General features: G+C 35.7%; 2 protein-coding genes across 2 annotated transcripts in view; one reads left to right on the top strand and one right to left on the bottom strand.

The window, feature by feature from the left end:
* Positions 1 to 23,167, top strand: part of LOC134855191 (uncharacterized) — a 623,579-nt gene that overhangs the window by 205,343 nt on the left and 395,069 nt on the right. The gene's annotated exons all lie outside the window — the stretch shown is intronic.
* Positions 1 to 23,167, bottom strand: part of LOC134855632 (uncharacterized) — a 40,564-nt gene that overhangs the window by 15,176 nt on the left and 2,221 nt on the right. Inside the window, exons 2-7 of the mRNA XM_063872190.1 lie at positions 20,679 to 20,825; positions 18,292 to 18,470; positions 10,758 to 10,859; positions 10,486 to 10,593; positions 9,587 to 9,798; positions 5,052 to 5,186 (exon numbers count right to left, since the gene is read on the bottom strand). Coding sequence (XP_063728260.1) covers positions 5,052 to 5,186; positions 9,587 to 9,798; positions 10,486 to 10,593; positions 10,758 to 10,859; positions 18,292 to 18,470; positions 20,679 to 20,825 — 883 coding nt within the window. The remainder of the gene's footprint in view (positions 1 to 5,051; positions 5,187 to 9,586; positions 9,799 to 10,485; positions 10,594 to 10,757; positions 10,860 to 18,291; positions 18,471 to 20,678; positions 20,826 to 23,167) is intronic.

Genomic DNA, 23,167 nt, shown 5'->3' on the forward strand with positions numbered 1-23,167 from the left:
TTCGAGACTTTTCATGTCGGCTTTTGATGGACTCCAGGACGCAACAGCCATAAGAAAGAATGGGAAGTACCATCGATTTGTACATGTTCAATCTTTGGTGCCAGTGGAGACGTCTAGCAGAATTTCTCTCTAACATTGAGAGCACTCGATTGGATTTGCCGCAGATATATGTGATATGCTCGCTCCACTTCAAGCTGGTCGAAATGATAATTCCGAAGTCTTTTTCGGACGAGACAGTTTTCAGTTTTTCGTTATACAAAATCAGAGAGCTGGGGCAGCTTTTCGTGAAGGAGAGGAGGTGACACTTATCCATGTTGAAAACCATATCGTCCAAGTCGCACCACGTTTCCAAGAGTCGTAGATCTTGTTGGAGAAGTGAAGTGAAGCTTTTATCTCGAATTGACAATAACTTGGTATCATCAGCGAATAAGAAGGGTAGAGACAACAAGCCGATCACGTAGATTAGAAATAAAATAGGACCAAGGATGGATCCTTGGGGAACTCCACTAGTGACTTACAGGAAACCGGCCGGATGTTGCTTCGCCTATCTGAACATATTGCTTCCGACCAGATAGATAACTCTTGATTATTTTCAGCAGACTTCCTCCTACGCCAAGATGCTGAAGCTTCTGGATAAAAATACTGTGATTGAATTTGTCAAAGGCTTTTGAGAAGTCTATATACACTGTTTCAAAAACAATGTCAGTGTTCAACACGCCTTTATAGATGTTGTCAATGAAGGTCAAAAGTTGTAATACAGGCGATTTCCGCTTCTGGAAGCCAAATTGACACGGAGGAATGCGATCGTACACAAAAGCAAATAATGAATCAAATAGCAGTTCTCGAACACTTTAGATCAGATGTTCAACAATGTAATGGGTCGATAGTTGGTTACATCTGCTTTTGATCCTTTTTTGAAAAGAGGGCTCATCTTTCCAACTTTCCACTCGTCCGGAAATACACATTATTGTTGTATTTTATAGAAGAGTTTTGATAGAGACAGTGAAAGTTCAGGTACTTCTTTGAAAAGAACAGCCGGGAGTTGGTCGGGGCCACGTGACTTCCTAACATCCAGTCCCACGAGATTTTGGTTTATTTTGAACGGGGAAATGTCGTAGTCGGTTAGAACAGGATTACTAGGAGCTTCAGGGCGCGTTGACGCCGGTGAAAACACGGAGTTGAAATAATTGAATAGTTCGCATTGATAAGTTGCGCTCTCAGCAGTCTGGTTGCCCCAGTGAATCTTAGCTGGAATTAGCGAGCAACTGTTCGGCGACTTCAAATATTTAAAAAGATGCTTAGTGCTCCTGCCTTCAACAAGTTTGGATTCATAATCGGCTTTGTCAGTTTCAAGAGCATTTGACAAAACTGCTTCTGAGTTCTGTATCTTCTGAAATATGGTACCGGATGGTTTAACGGCGCCTTTCGTCTTTAAATTTTTCAGTTTCTTCATCAGGTGGGACGATTTTGGTGAAACCCAGGGAGGCAAAGTAACTCGGTGCGACGTCTTGAAAGGAATACAGCGTAACATCAGTGGTGCACGCAACCATACATGCCATTCCTCCAGCAACACATTCGGATTCGTCCAGCACTTTCCAACGAGAGGAAACTCGGATATCAAGGCGGAGAGACTAGCATAGTCGGCATGTGCAAAGCTGAAGCGCAGCATAGGTGTTAAAAGGGGATCTTTTTCTGACACGGAAATTGCGATAGAGATGGGATAATGATCAGAAAACGGATAGGAACTAAGGACAGTATCATCAATGCTCACTGAAATGATAGCGTCTGGAGAGGAGACAGCAACCACGTCTAACAACTTCGAAGACGTTGTGTTGAAATCAACTACATGCAACAGGTTGAATCTGCCGAGAAGCCTAACGATATGCGATTCATAAGCATCGTCAGAACTGAGTGTGTCCCAATCAATTCCAGGCAGGTTGGCATCACCAATAATCAAGATAAAGTCTAGAGGATATTTAACTCTCGTGAGTTCTGAAAAGATAGATTCCCATTTATCTAAGCTCCATCGATACGAGCTATTAGCATGAGGATTGTAATGCAAACCAAGAGCAAAGAGAAGCTTGTGAGGGTAACTCGACAAGCTATTACGTCCATAGTATCATTTACGTTAAACCTTAATGGGGAATGCAGAAGAAAGCTGGCTATACTAATGAGAACACCACCATGCTTGGAAACTCCGTTGTGTGCCGGTCGTTCACTGCGATTTAAACAAAACTGAGGTAATTGACATTCGGCGTCATTAAAATCGGACGTTAACCAGGTTTCAGACAGGTAGAGAATGTGTGGCATGGATAAAATAACGGACTTTGCGAAAGAAGTGCTTCTGTCAATTGAGCTAAGACTGCGAACGTTAAAAACCAGAACTTGCAGGGACTGTAGTCAATCGGTTCTGCTGCCAATATTATTATCATCAAGTTTAACATCACTCAGATTGACTGGGTTGTCGTCAAGAAACAGCTTTAAAGACCGCAATTTGAGACGTCAAGAATTGGTTCCACTTAACAGCAGCTCCCGACGCTTGTACAGGCACGCATTCTCTTGCTCACGGTTGGCCTTGCTGAGCCGAAGCTTCTCAGGTGTGAAGATTTGGCGAGGATTTTTCGAACACCGTAGACACTGTTCAGTGTCACGAGAAGGGTGCGGGGTCTGCCTTGTTGAGCTTGCCTAGGCGTACAAGATCGCTGATTTGTGGTGTTTCTGATAAGTGATCGAAAACTGCCGAGACAGCAGTATGTTCACAGTCAATTAATTTAGCGGGAGATTTATTGGGAAACTCTTCAATGCCGTGAATGCGTAGTTGGTGAGGAACGGTTGCTGACTCGTCCATATGGCGCTTGGGAATACTCGCTGTTGGCGGAGTTGCGAGATTAACAGGTATGCTTTCAACCGACTTAGAGTTTTACCACATCAGAGTAAATGGAATGACAATTTTCGTTCATAGTTTTCTCCATTTTGGGAAGGCTGGATGTCAGGTCTGAGATGCCCGAGGAGAGAGATTTGAGATCGTCAGCCATCGCAGCTTCCTTGTTCCAAGAAACTTTCAGTTGGGAAACACTCGCCCTGACCAGGCATTTCAAACTATCTTTTGGTAAACTAGATAACAATCTGTTAATATCGTCGTCAATCGCCAAAACTAGTTCACTGATGGTCGGATAATAATCCTTTGTTGGTAAGCCCCGCGCGCTGCTTGGGCCGGGCATTGCAGTCTAAAGATACAAATTTCTGATGCGCGGTAAAAAGGCGGAATTGAAATTGGTATTGCAACAAAGCGACAGATTAAATTGATTTTGACAGGTTATTAATTAAGCCAATTTGTAATTGAGCGATAATGGCCAACGAAAGTGTAGTTTGGAAAGCGGCCCGGTGGTCTACTAGTAACGTCTTGCGTTATCCTCGGGTGTCAAGCGGTTAATCGCGGTTCGATCCCCGGGAGGGGAAGTTTTTTGTTTTTTTTGTAGGCAGAATCGAAGAAACTTAAACTTGTATTTTTTCTTCCAGTTCCAGCCGGTTATCGGGTGACTCGATCCATTTCGTCTGAGACTATTTAATAAGTTTACGTTCATTACTCTTTAAAATTTTCTTCATAGAAGAACGTTGGGAAAATTTCATGTTACGCCCAAATACATACCACGATACATATCAGAAGCGTATTAAAAGTAGATTGCGTAATTTGAAAACTAAAGCGGCAGAGCTTATGTCGACAGCCGAAAACCCATCAGTAGAAATTTAATATCAAAATTCTATAATTATACATACAATAGTTTGAGTTCTAGATATAGCATGCAGTAGTTACTAGTACCCAGCCTTAATAAGTGAAAATCACTTCAATCTCGTATTCATAAGAAAGAAAATTACCAAAAAGGAATTGGTAATTGCACAACAAAGATAAAACGCAAATTTCAAATACAACAGATTTTTAAAAGGCAACCATACTCAAAATACTTCTAGTGAACTTAACTTCCAGCGGATTCGAGACCTGCAGAGGCTTTCAGAAAACAAAATCAATCACATTTTTTTGCACTTTGGGTATCCGCCTTCTTTTCGGCAATGGAATTTGAAATCAAAAACCAAGCCACGAGAAAATCAAATTTGAGCAAATGCAACAGAAATTTTTGTGAAAAAAGGGGAAAACGAACTCGACTTAAATAAGTGTCTACACTTTGTCCATTGACACTTAAAAGGGCATCAAGTCGTTGGTTCCACGATACATACAACTGGAATACAGCCCAAAACCGACTACGCTACAAAATCATGGCTATCACATGCAAACTTGACCACAATATATGCCCCAATAAAACCTATTTTATCAAGCAGATATAACGGATGCTGTTTCAATCCACTGAGCAAAGAAATCTGTGAACTTATTTGTTAAAAATACCTCGTACTGTAACAAGCTCCGGCTAATTGAACGAACGCTAAAAAATTTCAGCTATATGACATACTTACTGAGCTCGTTTAGCACCAATAACCAATTGGCGTAGAGCATTACCGCTTAGCATCAATAATCGGTGTTATAAAAACCAGCGGACCATACGTAAGTGTTATATAATAGTTATGAAACAATTATATAACAGTAACGAAAGTTATGCAAATTCATTCATATGATGCAATTTCTTGCTTGGCTTACATACTCCGCGCATTTTCGGTTGGTTTATACTTCGGCTGATTTATTCACTCTCCAATAATCAAGCTGAATAACCATGTGACTAAAGCAATACCTCTGGATTGATAAGCTATGCATCAGCTGATATCATCTGAATGCTTCTAATTTTAAGATCACGCCTAATTTGGCTCAACTTATAGAAACTTTATTGGAAATATTCTTTTAAAAAAATAAATTTTGCTGTCTATTGATTCATGGGTAGACAATGAGTGGGAATTTATAAATGCCAGTTGTCAGACCTCTTCAAGATGCTCATATTATATTGATGTTAAAATTACTTCTGTTATTTAATCTGTCTTAAACTTGCTTATTATTTAACAAATTGGAGAAATAAATAAATCATCTTCCTCTTTTTTAATGCACGTACAGGTATCCCGTTCACATTTCCCAAAACAGATCTGGTCCACAGAACATTGCAGTCCGCGTAGGGTAGATTTTGGAATGGGGTCACCATTTGACCTTCAGGGGTCACGAAGCAGTTGGAAGAAGTAGAGTCCTTATTCTGAAACACCTCTCAAATCAAAAACATAGACATCAGACACAGTAAGAAAAGAGTTACGGAAAAAGAACAAGACAAAACAATATCCAAAGCATTTTAAAGAAAAACAAGGATAGTCAGTTGCTGAGCAAGTAGCGCAGAATATTCCGACCACATTCGTAAAAATTAATTTTTTTTTTCAAATAAATGTTATTTTGATGAGAAAACTATCAGAACCACGACTGAAAGAGCTTTAATAAGATATATCACTCAACATACTCTTATGATTGTTCGTGGTACCTGATTGAGTATTAAAAAAAGAAAAATCAAACACCCGAAGACGAAGTTCCTCCCCATTTTCGCTGTTCGGAACAAAAATATATTAAAGAACTCTCTGAAAGTCAAGATTTTTTTGGCGGACACGTTAATTTGATACATTCAATTACCCTATTTGAGAAAATTGAATCCGTTTTCTCATATTTAAATCAGTTTCTCAATCCAAAAAACATAGGCAACAGACAAGTGGAAAAAGTCAATATACGCAAGAAAGTAAAAAAAAAACGTTAGAAAATACCGTTTGAATTCTCGTTAAAAAATTTGAACGTAGAAAAATTCTCATAATTCTTTTCAAAAACAGCGCTCGAAAAAACATGAAAATCGACGCACCAAAAAGTGGGATAAAAAAGCGCTAACGAAACTTGATAGTTGAAAACCAACTTAATTAGTTTAAAATCAACTAGAAATGCCGTCTTTGAATGATGGAGCCGACATGCCGTCTATACAGCTGCGAATGACACTACATTAGTCTCCCCAGACAGGGGTGCGCCGAAAGCGGAGTAGCTTAAGGATAAGACAAAATCATTGTGATTTAAAAGTAATCAAACATAACCAACAAACAGTAAAGCAAAGAACGCAAAGCAAAGAAACAGAAAAAAAATACTTCCGAATTTCAAACCAGCAAATATATAGCCAAGAGCAGTTATTAATTGGCTTTTTTGGATAAAACAAACCAAATTAGAGAAAACGGTATTTCTGGGAAAAAAAAACTTTTCTTCCACTGGGAAATCTAATAACTAAATTCCACTATCGTAACTAGAAATCGATCACGTTTTTTCGCGCCATATCAGCTTTCAGCTTTTATAGGCAAAGCGGAGTCAAAACAGTAAAAAAAATGAAAAAAAAAAATTCTAGGTGGAACAAAAATCTCGATGAAAAACACTCAGGGCTCAGCTAAAGCTGGAGGTACGTATTTGATAATTTTTGACTTTTTTATAATGATGCGGGATAAAACCCGTAACTTCAAAAAGTTAGGCTCTGCCCAAAAGCTTAGTTGTTTCTCTGTAAAAATAAGTGAGATGAGTGAAATTCTAGAATTTTCCCAAAAACCTAGCCTTTATTTTAGCAAAAAAAATAAGGAGTAGCCGCTTCTGCAGGAAAAACTCGCGCAACTGCTCCTTTCGATTGAAATTTTCATCTTAGATTTGATAGGGTAATTTATATAAAAAAAAGATTCTATTAAATAATCAAAATCAAAAATCAGTAATTATTTTCCTGCTAAACGCAGGTCGTGGCCGGTAAAGTAGGGAAAATTACCAAAATTGTGTATTCTGAGAATTGGCAAGTAACTTTCGAGTCGAGCAAAAAAAAACTACCAAAAAACGGTCCAATTTTCAAAACTTTTTTCTAAAAGAAACTGGGCTTATAAAATTTTAAATTTAGGCTTCCAACAACCTGTTGTGTCAATTCAACCTATGATATCAGTTTTGGCAGGATATTTATCGAGAAAAGACCAAAAACGGTCAACTTAGAGAGTTGACATTTCCAAGAATCATAACTTCGTTTTTAAAAAATTGGCCGTAGCCGCATGTAGAAGAGATTCATCCAATCTGTTATTTCGATTGAACGCAAAAACCTAGATTTGGCCGGTAGTTCTCGAGAAAAGTAAAAAAAAAGGTCAAAAAATTTCCGAGGGCCATATTTTTTTGTATAATACCAAAGGAGCTTCCCACAACCCGTTCTTTGGATTGCAACCAAAATCTCGTACAGAAGGGTCTTTTTCGTTAAATTCATAAAGATTTGGAAAGCTAAAAAAAATTGACTTTTCCGAGGACGACAACTTTTTGTGTACAAAATTGTGAGTGGCACCGCTAATGCAGGGGAGCTTCTCACTACCCGTTATCTCCATACAATCCACAACATCTGGTTTGGGAGATCAGTTTTTAAGAAAGATTTGAAGATTCAACAAACGGTAAAAAAATCAGAAATCAAAAACAAAGACTATTCCGAGGGCTATAACTTTTTAAGCAAAAAAATTGGGCATAACCGATTCTGGAGGCGAACTTAGTCTACATAATTGCTAAAAGTGATGCAAGCCAATTATGACGCATTAGCTGTACAGTCAACTTGAAAAAGAAATTACCAAGTTACATGCCTCAATTTATAGAGCGGACGGATTTTAATTAGTATACGAAAAAGTTCACTAAAAACGTCCGACCATGTCCAGGTTCGAACCCTCTTGTTTTGAAGCTAAATAGCTATTTGTAATATACTAATCCATGTTTATATACTTAGCATTGGCCGTACTTAATAGCTGGTTATTGATCAAAATGAAAAATTTCTAAATGAACACATTTAGTCGGAATAATATTTGCGTCGTAAAAATATTTGCGACTTAGGTTGGAAAAAAAAAGAAAGTTCATACTAGACCACAAGCGTTGCTTGTCTAAGAACCTGTTTTCATCAAACAGGAACTCTAGACAAACATGCCAAGCAACACACTTGAAAGTCAAATTAGCAACCGGAAAAAAAGTACGAAGCGGAAACAAGGCCGACAATATTTGCACAGGAACCAGTTGAGCCGAAAAAAAAAACGTATTATGTAAAATTTCAAGTCCCTCTTGAACTACCCTGTAGTAACTAGTACCTAGACAGTAGTTAATTTTGAATTTTGGTGAAATTGAGAATATCAGCTGAAGAGCATGCCAGGTGAAAAACATGTCAAGTGATTCAACTGATTTTGTTAAAGGAATTGTTAAACATAGCCAATCGAGGATTGGAAAAAGAGTATTGAACGCAAAAACAAAAAAAGACTTTCTTAAAAAATCTCAACTTTCGAATTTCAGAAAAATAGATGCCCTTCAAACTCCTTGGATTTCTGGAACAATTTATGATCGGCGCTTTTTTGATAACATGAACCCAACTTGAGAAAACTGGATCTATTGGTAAAGTTATTATTCCGCTGGGAAATCTTAAAAATAAATTCCACTTTCGAAACTAGAAATCGTTCACGTTTTTTTTGCGCCATTTCCACGTTCGTATTTGAAGAAAGCTATTTATGTCACTTTCAGCAGATGAATTTCAATTGAACTCAAAAAGTGCATTATACCTAAGTGCACCAATATTTTAAGACTTTTTCCTGAAACAAAAAATTAGCAAGACCTACATAAGAGTCTTCACTGCGTTCATTACTCTTAATTAGAAAAAGGTCTATATTCCAGTTTGATAATGTTTGCTAATCGCAAGCGTAATAACTCCATCAGTTATGTTTTTGAAATCATCTCACCACTAATTTATTCGAATTAGAAAAAGTGGAACCGTGAAAAAAATGCTCTTTTCTAAGAATAACTGCCACAGCAGCAGTGTAAAACTAGAAAAGACCTTTGAAACGTAGTGAAAAATATATACAGAGACAAAGCTGCACTTCGCAAACACTAGCGAGCTCACGGCAAAAAGCAGCTCTATATAGATCAACAAGAAAAAGTCGATATAAGCCTCAAAATAACAAAAATTCGACTACGTCTCGCAGTCGATCTACGACCAAGAGACTATGAGTCTCCAACGCCTAATCACTCAGTCACTGACGCTTAATAAATCACAAACACTAGCCACAAATAAAGCAGAGAACACGTGCTATGACACTTTCAATGCTACAGAGCGTGATGAACACTTTTATTTGCGAGTTAGTTAGAAAAAAAAGAAGGTTCGTACCAATACACTTCGCTCGCAAGATCGCAAGTAAGATTTAACCAATGATTTACACCTGAATTCTTCATTCACTATTAAAAACATGAAAGTAATTAATTAACTTTTTGAAGCAATTCAAATCACGAAGTAAAAATTTCAATATGATCTCCCATTCCGCCTTGATTCTTTGTGGTCCTTGCTACTTCTTAAAAGAACAGTACCATTTAGATAGTTGCTTCCCATTTTCAAAGTTAAAACAGATCTCTTTAACAAGATCCCCCCTCGGGTTCCTAGTAACGAATATCTCCCCTATTAAGCAATTAATCAGCGATTTACCATATGACAATTTTATACCTAATAACGATCTCCCCCTTTTGCAAAAGGGGGATATAGTTAAGAGATTTTTCATTACAAACAATTCAGTTTGGCAATGGAAATCTAAAAACACTTCATGAATTTACCGTCAGGGCAGCTGGAACAAGGAACTTCGTGTATGCTTCCACGCAAGCACTGATCAAATTTGAACCATCTGGAGACGTAGCAGTAGAATGTAGGTAGTTTCCTGGAAGGCTGAAAGTGGCAGTGTTACAGCTGGGTTGAGAAGGAGAGGGAATTATCAGTCCTCCTGTGTCCCCCGTTGTGATGGAATAAGAAGGAGAGGGGGCGCCATAGTCTGCAAAAAATACATCTTCATACAAAAATAATTAGAAAAACTTTTATACCAGCTTAAAACTTCCCCAAATGTTATTTCACCGGTTGGAGGGCTTCCAATAGCATCCGGCTCCTCGTAGGAACGACTTCGAAGAAATGGATAAGCCCCTTATTCGAACATCTAAGAAAAGATCGTATTTGTTCATGATGAGGACCTGCCTACTAGCATGCGTGCCGCTTAGCATGCGCTTTTAGCACTAGAATTGAGTTTGTTCCATCAAAGTATGGAACTGTTTTAATTGCACATGCTAAGCGGCACGCATGCAAGTCGCTACACCCCAGTTCATGATTCAGGGGCGGATCTAGGATTTTTTCGAGCCCCCCCCCCCCCCCCCCCCCTCAAAATTAGTATATATTGGCACTGAAGGCGCTTTTAGAAAATTTTTAGGGTCCGTTGCCAAAAAAATGGATATCTCAAAATAGTACAAAATGGGCACTTTGGGTTGGCAAGGGATCGATTCCCTGAGAGGGGGCGTCGCCCCGGCCTCCCTAAATCCGCCCCGTTCATGATTTACACAATTTTATAACGCTTGCCAATCGCAAGAGTAACAAAAAATAAGCAAGCGCTAAGAGGGAATATATATTTTTTTGATCGATCTGCAGATATGCGGAAATGATTGAAACGCTCAAGAAATGTTATTTTGCTCACCATTGTGACATATAGGACTGTTGGTCATCAAATTGAAGTTCCGAGACCCCAGTTTGAACCTCATTTCAGATGACAATAAACTACCAATCCCCCAGCCACCTGCTGTACCTGAAAGGGCAATTAATAGCAAATTATTATTATTATTTTCTAACTTTTATTTAACTATTTTCACCCCAATAGTACTAAAAAATATCCGAATTAAAATCAAATTAAATTATAAAAGTAACTGTGAACTGATACATTTAATCAGCTTGATTACTCTAATAGCTAACCTGTTTTAATGACGGAGCAATTTCCACTGGATGAGCTGCTACAAGTGGTTGGTAATTTTTTCCTACGTTTGCAGCCGCCTCGTTTTCGGTTTTCACGCACGGCTGAAACAAAAAAAAAAAACATTTTTTTTACCTTGAGTGAATTTTTACCAACCAAAATTGCGTGAACTTATTAACGCACAACTTTGCAGCGCAAGATGATCAACTTTCGAAAAGCTTAAACTTAAACTCACTTTCAGTCGTGAAATTTCAAAAAACTTTGTCACCAGTGCCTACAAAAAAGTGGCCAGGAAAATTTTGTTTTTCAGAACAATTTAGACCAAAGTAAAGCTAGAAGAGCGAATTAGTTAGTTAAGACGATTTATCCACAAGGTAAAGGACCAACTTACGAGCTGTTCAGCTCTCATGGAAAACCGCTGTTTGCCCGAGGTTAAGATTTGAATGCAATTTTTATGGCTATTTTTCTGTGCTGGGAAATGTTGCCTCACCCTCAAGCAACGAGCACGGATTCTGGTGGGCCTCGAACATCCGTCCTTTCGATTGAGAGGCGGAGACGTAACCACTTCACTACCGCTACCAAAATTAAACTGATTATTTAGCTTAAAATTTGCGTACATTGTTTTAACTATTATTATTATTATTATTACTATTTTGCTAGTGAGACCAGCTGTATTGTAATCGGTACGAATTTCTTCAGAAAAAAAACTTTTTTTCGGTAAAAAACTGACAAATCTGCAGGAAATTGACCTTGCTGTAATATGAGATCTCAATAGCTTCCAGACCTCGTCCCCAACATATCTAGTGAAAAAGCGCGTGCCTTCGAGCCCCAACCGCACATTTTTCGCTAACATAGTTTCGGCTGAAGTTATATCAACTTAAATTGCGTAATTTCAAGGGAACAATTAAACTCTTAATTTGGTGTTTCTAACGTGAGATGGGGCGTACACCGACCGTTTCAAAACTTGATAGCTCAAAATTTTAACACTATATTTTCTTCAACTGAACATCATTCAAGAAAAACGTATGAAATTTATGTAGATGTTGTTTTTTCGACACTTTTACTTTCTTTTCGAATACGTTTTTGGACTTTGCGTCTTCCATTACCTTTTCTATTCCCGTAACCTTGCAATGTTTTTTTTATGTGTATCGCAAGCGTTGCGAAGCTTCGCTTCTCTTTATTATCGTTATAGTTATAATACAGAGGAGAATCATTGCATGCTAGCGAATAGAAAAAGAGACGAAAATAATCTAGCCGCAATGAAAAAAAAAACATAGCCAATAGACAGTTGGAAAAGAGTCAATGAACGCAAGACTGACTTGATTTTTTTTATACATTTCTCAATATTGCATTTTCACAAAAACCAGCCCTAAAGCTTTTTGAATTTATAAAATCAACACAATTTGAGAAAACTGGATCATAAAATTTTTTCTTTCGCTGGGAATTCTGAAAATTAAATTCCACTTCCGAAACTAGAAATCGATCGCGTTTTTCGTGGCTTCTATAAGTTTGCTGATCGATAGCGTCGAAAATCAAAAGCAAAAAAAAATGAGCCTGAACAAATTTTAATACTTTTTCTAAAAAAAAAACAATAAATAATCATGACCTATGTAAGAGTCTGAACTACGTTCATCAACTCTTAAAAAATTAAAAATTTATTGAAAGATTCAATTTCAGAAAAACAATCGAAAAGCAAACAAAAGAAGTGTTGTAGCAAAACATCTTAATCTTAAAGCTAATTCAAAACAAGACAGGGTTGCTTGTTGCAGAAAATATCAACTGAGAATGCATGGTGCTGTTTTTTTCGGATGAATTTGTGTGCGTCTCAGTTACGGATGAGCTCAAGCGCAGCTTCCTTTGAAGCCGCAATTCAATTCATCAAATTATTCCAGATTTTCAGTTTTTAGCGCCATCTCATTTAAGGTCAAATAAATTACTCAAAACCAAGAAAAAGACTCAAAGGCGGTATTTTTTCAAATCAAGTGCCTTCTAAGGAGAGAAAAAATCTAATTCGCGTGAACTGGCTGCAAAAACGTGCAACGCAACAACAAGGCGGTTATCTAATTTTTTTTATTGAAAACTTTTTACAAATCAAGGTTAAAACGATAAGCAGTGGTTTTCTCATTGAACATTCCAACATATGAGGCCGATTCTCGGTGAAAAACTTCAAAACAGAAACAGATATTACTTACCCTTTCTCATTTTTTGCACACAGGATATGAGATTTCACTTGACCACTTTTCAAAACTTGAAAGCGAGTCCCACAACTTAATAAAACGCACACATTTGCTACTTGTTTACTAAAATCGAAGATCAGAAAGTACTTAAATTAGGCGACATATTTTGTAATTATTCAGTTTAAAAGCGCAAAGGCAGGTGCCTGAAATTCCATTTCCTGTTGAAGACCTACTCAGCATTCTCAGTAGACTCTTTGCTGTAACAGCAGATATCGAAGTTCTATAGCAACGAAATGCTTCTGATCACGAAGATCGAAAAACCCCATGCCTTGTTCTACGGTTTTATTTGACCCTACCAAATTATTAATTATGTTTGAAAATGAAGATATATATATGGGTAAAGTTTGACATTGAGAGATGGGTGTCTGTCTGGTGTTGTGCTTGATCGTCACAGATCGACAGTTTTTTTCCAAGGTCAAATGGCTTCTTTCTGCAACTTAATTCGAATTGAACTTCAAACACAGAGCCGAGGCGGAGCTTCGCAACACTTGCGATACAAAAAAACGGCGCATTACAAGATATAGAAATAGAAAAAAATGAAGCCCATTTATTGAAACAAAGCTGGAAAATTTTTTTTTTAAAATATTCAAAATCAGAGTTTGTAAATTTACAAACTGTGAGCAATTCTAATTATAGAAAAAACCTTTTGAAAAAACCCAAGCTTTGAAAAAAAAACTGCTTGAAAACCGTTCTGGATTATCAAAACTGCATTTGGAAAAAAAAGACCGAAGAAGCAGCCGACAGAAATTAGGACGAAAACCACTACTCTGAAAAAAAAATTTAAAAAATTGTCTACTACCTAAAATGAAATAAGAGGTAATTTATTTGAAATAGAGCATGTCAGCCTGCACACGTGAAAGCAACTGCAATAATTGCACGCATGTCTTCAATTTTTAATATAAGTTCTTAACGGGGAAAAAAGTGTAGTTCCCGATTACAAGTCACTTGCTCTCGCAAGTTAAGAGGAATCAAAAGTTAAAACTCTAAAATTCAAACTTGAGCGTGATCAAATTTTTAGACATTTTCCTGAAAAAAAATATCACGAGCTATGTAAGTGTCTTCAGGGCAGTACAACAGAGCCGATGTACAGCCGTGCCGAACATCAAAAATTTGTTCAACAAAATCGAAAATTATTTTGAATACTGTTCTTACTCAACCCAAATCACTGACAAGTAATTATATACAAGGGGCGGAAGTTGAAAAGACAAAAATGGCAAACGAAAGTTCCACAAGCGCGACGTCATCCAATTTCCTGAACAAACATTTAACTCAGCAAACTGTCACATGCTCTTCTCGAAAGCGCTCCAAAACAAAAGAGTATTCATGCAAAACTGCCTACAATTCACAAAAATTCCCAAAAATGATCAATGTTTGAGACTGTTGAACACATTTACAGTTTTGAAAATGTTGTACTTCAGCACTGTTGAAAGCCACCGTGTCTTCGCTACGTTCATTCACACTTAATATCTAATATAATAAGCAGACTTTAGATTTTTTTATCTCTAATTTAGCTGGAAGAAAAAACTAACAAAGTATCTCACATGAAGTGAAAATCGCTTTATTCATAAGAACGAAGTTTTTTGACAAGTTTCACCTCGCACATCATTTAGATTGTCCACAAAAGATTCAGCTGACGCATTCTCTTTACATAGCTGAAACTCTTCAAAAAATGATGCTGCCAATGATTATTTAGCCGTCCCTTTTACCGCTATAATTAATTCTCAAAATTAATCAAGAGCAAAAAAACAACAATAGATTCTATTGACACTGAAAAGAAAAGAACGTCTCACAAGAGCTTTATTAGCTTCTATCCACAAGAGCATTCAGTACGCAATTAATTAGTTCAACTTCAACAAACGTATGGCAAAATGCCGATTTTTTTTTGCTTAGAAAAGAGGCAATGATATGACGAGCTTGATTTTAAAAAGAAGGAAACTCCTCAGTCATTGCTGAAAATATATTTTTATTAAGTCATTCGTAAACAAAAATAAATCATGGGTAGGATAAAAAACTGCTATGCGATGGTTTAAATTTTTTTTTTTTTAAATCAATAAATTTGAAAGAAAAAGTTCAAGGAGTGACAATTTATTTAGGCAAGACATAGATACATATCCAATACCGCAGCTGTTAAATATATTTCATGCTTCAAAAGTTGGCCGATTGTATCTAGTATTTGAAAGTAAACCCAATTGAATACAGTGACCCTTTTTTCTGTTTTATACACTTCGTCAATGCCCTTCAATTGCATACCTGAGGATGGATATAAAGGATATAAACTTCATTTAATGATTAAAAAAATTTCACGTCGTGCGACTTTCAACACGGAGGCGAAGTTGCACTTCGGATATGCAAGCAAAAAAATGACCGATAACGCTACTGCCAAAAACTGAATGAGTAAAACTTTGAGTCTACAAAATTTCTGAAGTGACGCACGCCAATTATGTGTGAACATAATTGATTAGTGACGCAAGCTAATAAGGAAGCTTTAGCAGTACCAGTCAGTTTTTAAAAAAAGAAAGTTACCAACAAACATGCCTCAATTTATAGAGCGGGCGCAGTTTAACTAGTATACGAAAAATTCATTAAAAACATCCGACCCTGCCCAGGATTGAACCCTATTATTTGGTTGCTGGTCTCCTTCCCTACCTCTACGCTACAGATCCATGATACCTTGAAGCTAAAGTGCTATTTGCAATATAATAGTCTGTGTTAATATCCTTAGCATTGGCTGTACTTAAAAGCTGGATCAAAATGAACACATTTTGTCGCAACAATTGCATCGCAACAATATTTGCGACTTAGGTTGGAAAAAACAGATAGTTCATACTATAACACAAGCTATGCTTGTGTAAAGAAAAAATATAGAGCTGATTAGGAAAAAATAAATATAAATGCAAAAAATCCAACTTAATTAATTTCCTGCCACTCATTGAGATTTAATCAAATTGAAAAAGAGGCAAAAATACTACCAATATGTCTTTGTTATGATGTCATTTTTGACCATCAACGAGCTTTCTTTAGGATAGTCAGTATTAGCTATAACAAAAACTAAACAGTCAAGTGATCAAAAAATATGGGTGGATAATTTGGATATTCAAGTTAAAAATGAAAAATGCAGCAGCAAAGAAAAAACAGGTTGAAGCAAGTTTTTATAAAAATACTGCCAGCCCCGTGGACAAAACGAAGTACAAAACACAATGCAAATGAAAAACGCAATGTTTATCAGAAAAAAAAGATAAGAAAAACAGCCAAGGCGGATAGTAGACAATTATTTCAAAGGACAAAAAGTCAAAAAAAATTAGAATTGTTAATTGAGGAACTTAATTATTTTATTGAGTTTTTGTCGATAATAGGAAAGAAACTCCGATCCGTTTCAGCAAGGGAAAGCTCATATTAGATCAACACATTCACTCAATGTACCTCAAAAAAGTCACGGGTTCGATTAAAACTAAATTTAGTCTCGACTTCTATAGTCTAAATAATTAAGTAGGACATCTAAGAGTTGAAAACAAATGTTTTCCGCAAAAGAACTTCATTGAACACAGAGGCGAAGTTGCACTTCGCATACACAAGCAAAAATATGACCGATAACGCTTCTGTGAAAAATTAAATGAGTAAAACTTTGAGTCTACAAAATTTGTTAAGTGACGCCCGCCAATAATGACGCATTAGCAGTACGTCAATTTGCAAAAAAAAAAAATTCCAATTTACACGCCTCAATTTAAAGAGCACTAATGGAGCACTAATAACATGAAAAATTTAAATGTAACAAAATTAAAATGGAAATTTTTTTTAATTTAAGATTTTTGTGAAAATCATTTCCCACACGCCATATTACGTACAAAGTGATAAATTTCGCTCCTAGTAACAAATCAATTATCGCAAATAAGCTTCCTTCAACCAATTTTGAACAATTTCTTTAACGGATTAAATCTCCGCTTACGCGTTATAAGCGCGAAATATATCGCGCGTTAATTGTCCCAAATTGGCCAAAATGGCAATTTTTAAACCCCCATAACTTTACAAAAAAGGTCACAGGTGAAGTAACTTTGAAAACTTAAGCTCACGACAACAATACTTTTTGAATGATATTTAAAAAAAAATCCCGTCAAAAATGGCTAGTTAAAAAATCGAACTTTGTCTGAAGAAAAATAAACCAACCCGAGCACAAATATTCCGTTACTTTCGTTACCAAAGTCGTAACAAAAATAGCCTGATTTAAAATCCTTAGCAATGGCTGTATTTAATAGCTGGTTAATGATCAAAATGAAAACTTTCAAAATGAACCCATTTTATCGCAAAAATATTTGCGTCGCAACATTATTTGCGACTTAGTTTGGAAAAAAAAGATAGTTCATATTATAACACAAGCATTGCAAGTCCTGTTCATCTTATCTTCTATTCGATTCTGCAAATGAAAAAGAAATAAGCAAGTTAAAGGACGGAAGTTTTCAGGGTTGGGAAAGTTGCAGTAGCTACGTATATTATCTCTACAGATTCAATTCTTTCAATACTGCAAAAATGCTGATCTGTTATAAATTACCATCCAAAATATATAGGTTTTATAATGACTGCAACACGTTATGAAGTGAACAATTTCAATCACATTTTTTTGGAATGCTACATCATAAACAACGAGGAGCTACTTAGAAAACGTATCTTTAGTCTTCTCTAGTGTTTTCATTTTTCTAGTTTTTTTTCTAGTTTCGTTATTCTCCGTTTTGTTTTGACACACCCATTTCTTTTCAGCAAATTAATTAAATGGTTTTTTGATGTAATTGAAGTCAGCAATGAGACATTACTGTTCTCAAATCATGTTAGAAGAAAACAGTAACTCTTTTTTTTCCACTCAAAGACACCTGAAAACAGATCTGTAGATCCAATGGTGATCTCTCAGGCAGTTGTGAAATTGTAAGTTGTCATTTTGTGAACTTTTCTATTTACATAATGCATGAAAATATACATAATGCATCTTTCCAACTTCGTCGGCATAAAACGAAGCATTTTCAACCATAAAAGTCCTCTACGCCGACCATTCAATAAGCGTAGCGGAACTTCAACAGCCGTAAAAATCTGGCTAGTCTACTCAGTTGAATCATTCAACATTTAGTGATCTACTGCTTATTTGAAAAACCAATCTATATACAAAAACTAAGCTGCTCTTCGCATACACAGAAAAAAAAAGAAGAAACTATTTTTGTTAATAACGGAGATAACAATTGATTTTGAGCAACGAAAAGAATCGTTGAACCGAATTGTTAAAATTCTAAAACTATTCTTGATAGCGGTGGACACTTACAGGTGGTGAGCATTCCCAATGATATGCACTTGTTGAATCTGCAGGCGGCGCAGTTTCTTCTGCTCTGCTTTGTGACGGAGCACTCGCTAGTCCATTTACAAGAGTAGTTCTGCTTCTGCTGCACTACTCGACGGAAGAATCCCTTGCAACTCTCACAGCAGTCGATGCCATAGTGGTGCCTAATTCACAAAAGTATGTTAGATCTTTACAACACCGGTGATATATTACAATAGAAGGCAGGTTCACATTAAATAGCTGGATCGCTTTTTGTTATACTGGATCGCTTTTTGTTATACTTCGAACAGTATTTAGAACTTTTTTTCAAAAGCCAAATTTTTTGGTAAAAAAAGTGTAAAATTTGAACTTTTGAATGACATTTTATCTGGCAGAAAAATCTATTTAGAAAAACTATCGCAGTAGAATGTACAACTGGTTGAAAATTAAATGACTATATTATACATTAGAGTTCTCATATTCAATCCATATTCTATACTCAAAATTACCACCTATTGTGCACATATCACCCATTCCCCACCCCAATTAAAATTAGGGAAACATCACTACTATGTGCAAAACTCGCATATACTTAACCATTGATGTAGTTCATAGAAGTGGTTATGTCATACTAATCAGTTTTTTACGCTCTCAGAAAAAAATAGCCATTAATTGGAAAAGGGTCAAGGAGCTTCGTTATGTCTAATCAGCTATGTTTACTTAAAAAGGACACCTAATTAATTCAAAGAATTGTTAATTAAATGATTATAATTGACATCGCTTAAACTAAAAACGCCTTTTTTCACGCTCTCAGAAAATGACAATTTCTTTCCCTGTTTCCAGCTTCTCCTGCAAAGGGGAGGGGGACTCGCTAAAAAGTACAAATCCGAAAAAAGTGCAAAAAACTAGAATATATTCATTTTTGCAGTTCCATGCAATTTAAAAATAGATGTTCAAAACTCTATCATGGTAACAAAAAAGTGCTTCAGAGTAGTTAAATTCAAAGTTCATCTTTCAATATTTAAAGAGTACTTTAAATATTGAAAGGTGAACTTTGAATTTAACTACTCTGAAGCACTTTCTTGTTTGCTACCATGATAGAGTTTTAAAACATCAGTTTTTAAATAGCATGGAACTGCAAAAAATAAATATATTCTAGTTGTAAAATTGAAGATTAGAACTAATTAAAATTGATCAACAATACGAGCAAAATATGTTTTCTCTTTCAAAAAGTGCAATAGAACGCTACATAAAAAAAGTATAACATAAAAATCTCAATACTGAGCTTTAGTACTAAATTACTGTGAGCTACAGTGATACCAAGTTTAATTTCCCTTAACTGACATCGAACGTCGACCAGTTTGAGTTTACTTACTGTTTGTTTTAAACTCAGTTTCAATCGAAATTCAGTTCGATGGAGAACAGATAATGACAAGCTGCATCTTGAACTCATGACTTTACATCATTTTGAGTTCATTTTTCGCAGAGCTGATTCCCAAACACTTTCCACGATCCAAATCAACCAACATAATTAACCAACTGCCATTTTTTAAGTAAACGATTACATATTCCAAAATTGGTTTCAGGCGATAACTCATGGATTTACAAGGTCAAGTATCGAACGTTAAAACAGCCCCAGGTAAATTTATTTACTCGACAATTACTCGAATTTAGATCACGTAATCCGATTGTTATGAATGTTCCGACCATATTCTTAAGAAAAAAAATTTTTTTTTTTCGTTTTTTTTTCAAATTAGTGTTGCTTTTTTTGCGCGAGGTGTGATGAAAGGATCTGAAGAAAACCTAAAATTTAAGTACATTCGTCAGTCACTGTAAGATAGGCAAAGATGACTAGAAATGTTTTCTCTTTTTTTTATAGAAACTATTTTTACAATTTTGAAGTTTTTTATTCCAAAAAAGGCGCTAAAACACTCCAAAAAACAATTTTACTTAAGTTTCATGGCTTATCCTTTTATAATAAGCCAGTCGCTTGCTTTAATTGCTCGAAGTTAACATGAAAATCAAAAAGTTTGAAACCGGTTTTTCTCGACACTGGGACAACTTTCGAAAATTTCTAAATGTCGTTCGAATCAGGATTGATAGGGAGTTTGAATCAGGATTGTTATGTTATATGACTCAATCTATTCCGATGATTAATTGTGGTACGTGACTCTGTGTGGAAAATTTAAAAAAAAATAAAGAAAAAACAAAACACACCCGAATACAAAGCTTTTTCCCATTTTTCAAATGGTCGGAACATCAACCTTGTATCACCTTTAATTACTCCTTAAAATGTATCGCTCTTTCATCGAAATGTATCTCTCTTTCCTGAAAATGCATCTATCTAGATGAAGAGACGATAAAAGAGCCAGTATCCCAATTAAAACTCTTACCCTGTGGATACATCTCCGCAGACTGGACATGGGTCTGGCGGTAGTCTCCAACCCCTCTTAGCTGCGAATAAATTGGGACTGGCGAGGGGGGAGTCAGTCTGAATCCAGTTCTCAACTATCACACTCACTCCATTGTTAGCACCACTTCTACAAACAGACACAAAACATACACATTTATGTTTTAAAATCTACGGAAGCAATGGCTCTTTTTCAACGTCCCTAAGGTTTTCGTTAATCAAAATTCCCAAAACCAATATTTAAAATAATAACTGGTACCACATCTAAAAATAAACGAAGGTTGTAAAAGTGTAAAAGAACAAGACAACCGACAAAATGTTAATTGAAAATTATAAATCATTTTTCAGTTTCGAAGAAAACATATATGTTTGCTTAAAGCTCATTGAATTTCAAGAACTGTTTATGATTGGCACTCTTTCTTGAAATAAACCAAACTTCAGAAAACTGCAACATTGGGTTAACTATTATACCCCTCGAAAATCTGAAATTTATCATCAACTTTCGAAACTAGAAGTTTTTCATGTTTTTTGGCGCCGTTTCCGCTTTCGTAATTGGAGAGCGCACTTTATTTCCGATTTAGCCAAAGAATTTGAATTGTACTCAAAAATACATATACACCTAAGTACATGCATAAATACACTAATATGTACCATGCACTTCTGTAGATATTAGATCATTTAAGATTTTTTCTTGAACAAAAAATCAGTAATACCTATATAAGTGAAAATCACTTCGAACTGGAAAATAACACCTAAAAACACATTAGATACATGTTAAACTTCTAAGTTTGCAGAAGCAGCGGCTCATTCCCTGTCTCCTATTTGACCTTTTTTTGGAAATCTGATTGACGGAAAATCTACTTTAAATAACTTTAGCATAAAGAAAAGTGAGGATATGGCAGCTAAAAGACCTTTTGGTCTTCTACCAAAGCATTTTCCTCTTGAATACAAATTTATTAGATACATTTTGAAAATTTATTAAAGCATTGGCTCTTTCCAGTTTCTTGCACTTTGAGCTCTCTGAATTCCGACTTACGAAAGCCTATTTAAGGAGTTTGATGTTTTAAATCGCTTTTTAAAACAGTTTTGATGTATTAAAATATGCCAGCCTGAACAGCTTTGATCAAACTTCATTTCACGCAAACTGCTGCATGAACAAACATTATAAAATCTTTTATTGCGACTCTCCGCTTGCAGTGGGAGACTGGAAAAAAGCAGAATTATTTTAGAATATTTATAGTTAGTCGAACACATCCTGCGTGTGATACATAAATGTGGAGAATTGGGAAACTGCATGTAGGTTTCAACAGAACTGAAATTGTGATGGCCGTTAATAAGCAAAAAGCGAAAACTTACTGGAAAAACATTGAAAAAAAAACTTGAACAAATTAAATATTGAACAAAATATTGAATAAAAAAAACATACTTAAAACTTTGGAACTACAGTAAAACTACAGTAAAACATTCTAACATATAGTGCCAATAAAGATACTAACAGGGAAACGTTTCAATTAAGATAAAGAAACCAAAATAAATGAATGACTTTTTTTGAACATTTTTCATCTTCCAACCTTTGGGAAAGCAACACGTTGAAGTTCTTTGAAACTCAGACAGCTTTTTCGACTGATACTTAATTAGAGAAAACTGTGCCTACCGGTGAATTATTCTTCCGATTGAAGTTCTAAAAACTTACTTGTTGGTGCCAATTTCTAGATCGTAATTGGAGAGCGTAATTTGCATCCCCTTCAGTATATGATTTTGATTGAACTTGGGAAAAAAAACTAAACCGCAAAATAATTAAAGTTAAGCGTGGAAAACATTCAAGACTTTTCCTGCAAAAAAAATTAAATCACAGAAATAAATCAAACAAAAAATGAACAAGAACTTACAAAAACAAGAAAAAAAACATAAAAAAATTTCGTCAATTAATACCTGATTTAAGCTACCACGAATTACTCCCGAGAAAGCAGATATAATTAAGAGATTTAAATGTATTTCGCTAAATGTCACCGTTCAGCGCCAGAGACGAACTGATTTTATCAGGAAACAAAGTTTTCAGTCCAGATTTCACGATAGAGATTTTTGATCTATTTAAAAGTCAAAATCATGGTCGATTTTTAAGACTTTACTATGATACCACGCTTGAGGTTGTAAGAATAAAAAAGCGCGAAAATAATTCATTCGCGAGAATAATACTAAAAATAACAAGACTGCTCGTATCAGGGCGAAGCCCTGAATGTTCCGACTGCCTTTTAAGGTTTATGGAGCAGTAATAAAATTAAAAAATTAAATGAAATTTATGAAAAAAAAAAAATTTCTAAAAATTTTTATGAAAACCATCCCCCATACACAGTACAAAAGAACCTAATTTGCTCCTTGTAGCAAACCAAGTATGACAAATAGGCTTCTTTCAACCATTTGGAACAATTTCTAAGACGGATTAACTCTCCGCTTACGCGTTAATAGCGCAAA

This window comes from Symsagittifera roscoffensis, chromosome 10 (assembly GCF_963678635.1).
Source record: "Symsagittifera roscoffensis chromosome 10, txSymRosc1.1, whole genome shotgun sequence".
NCBI lineage: Eukaryota > Metazoa > Xenacoelomorpha > Acoela > Convolutidae > Symsagittifera > Symsagittifera roscoffensis.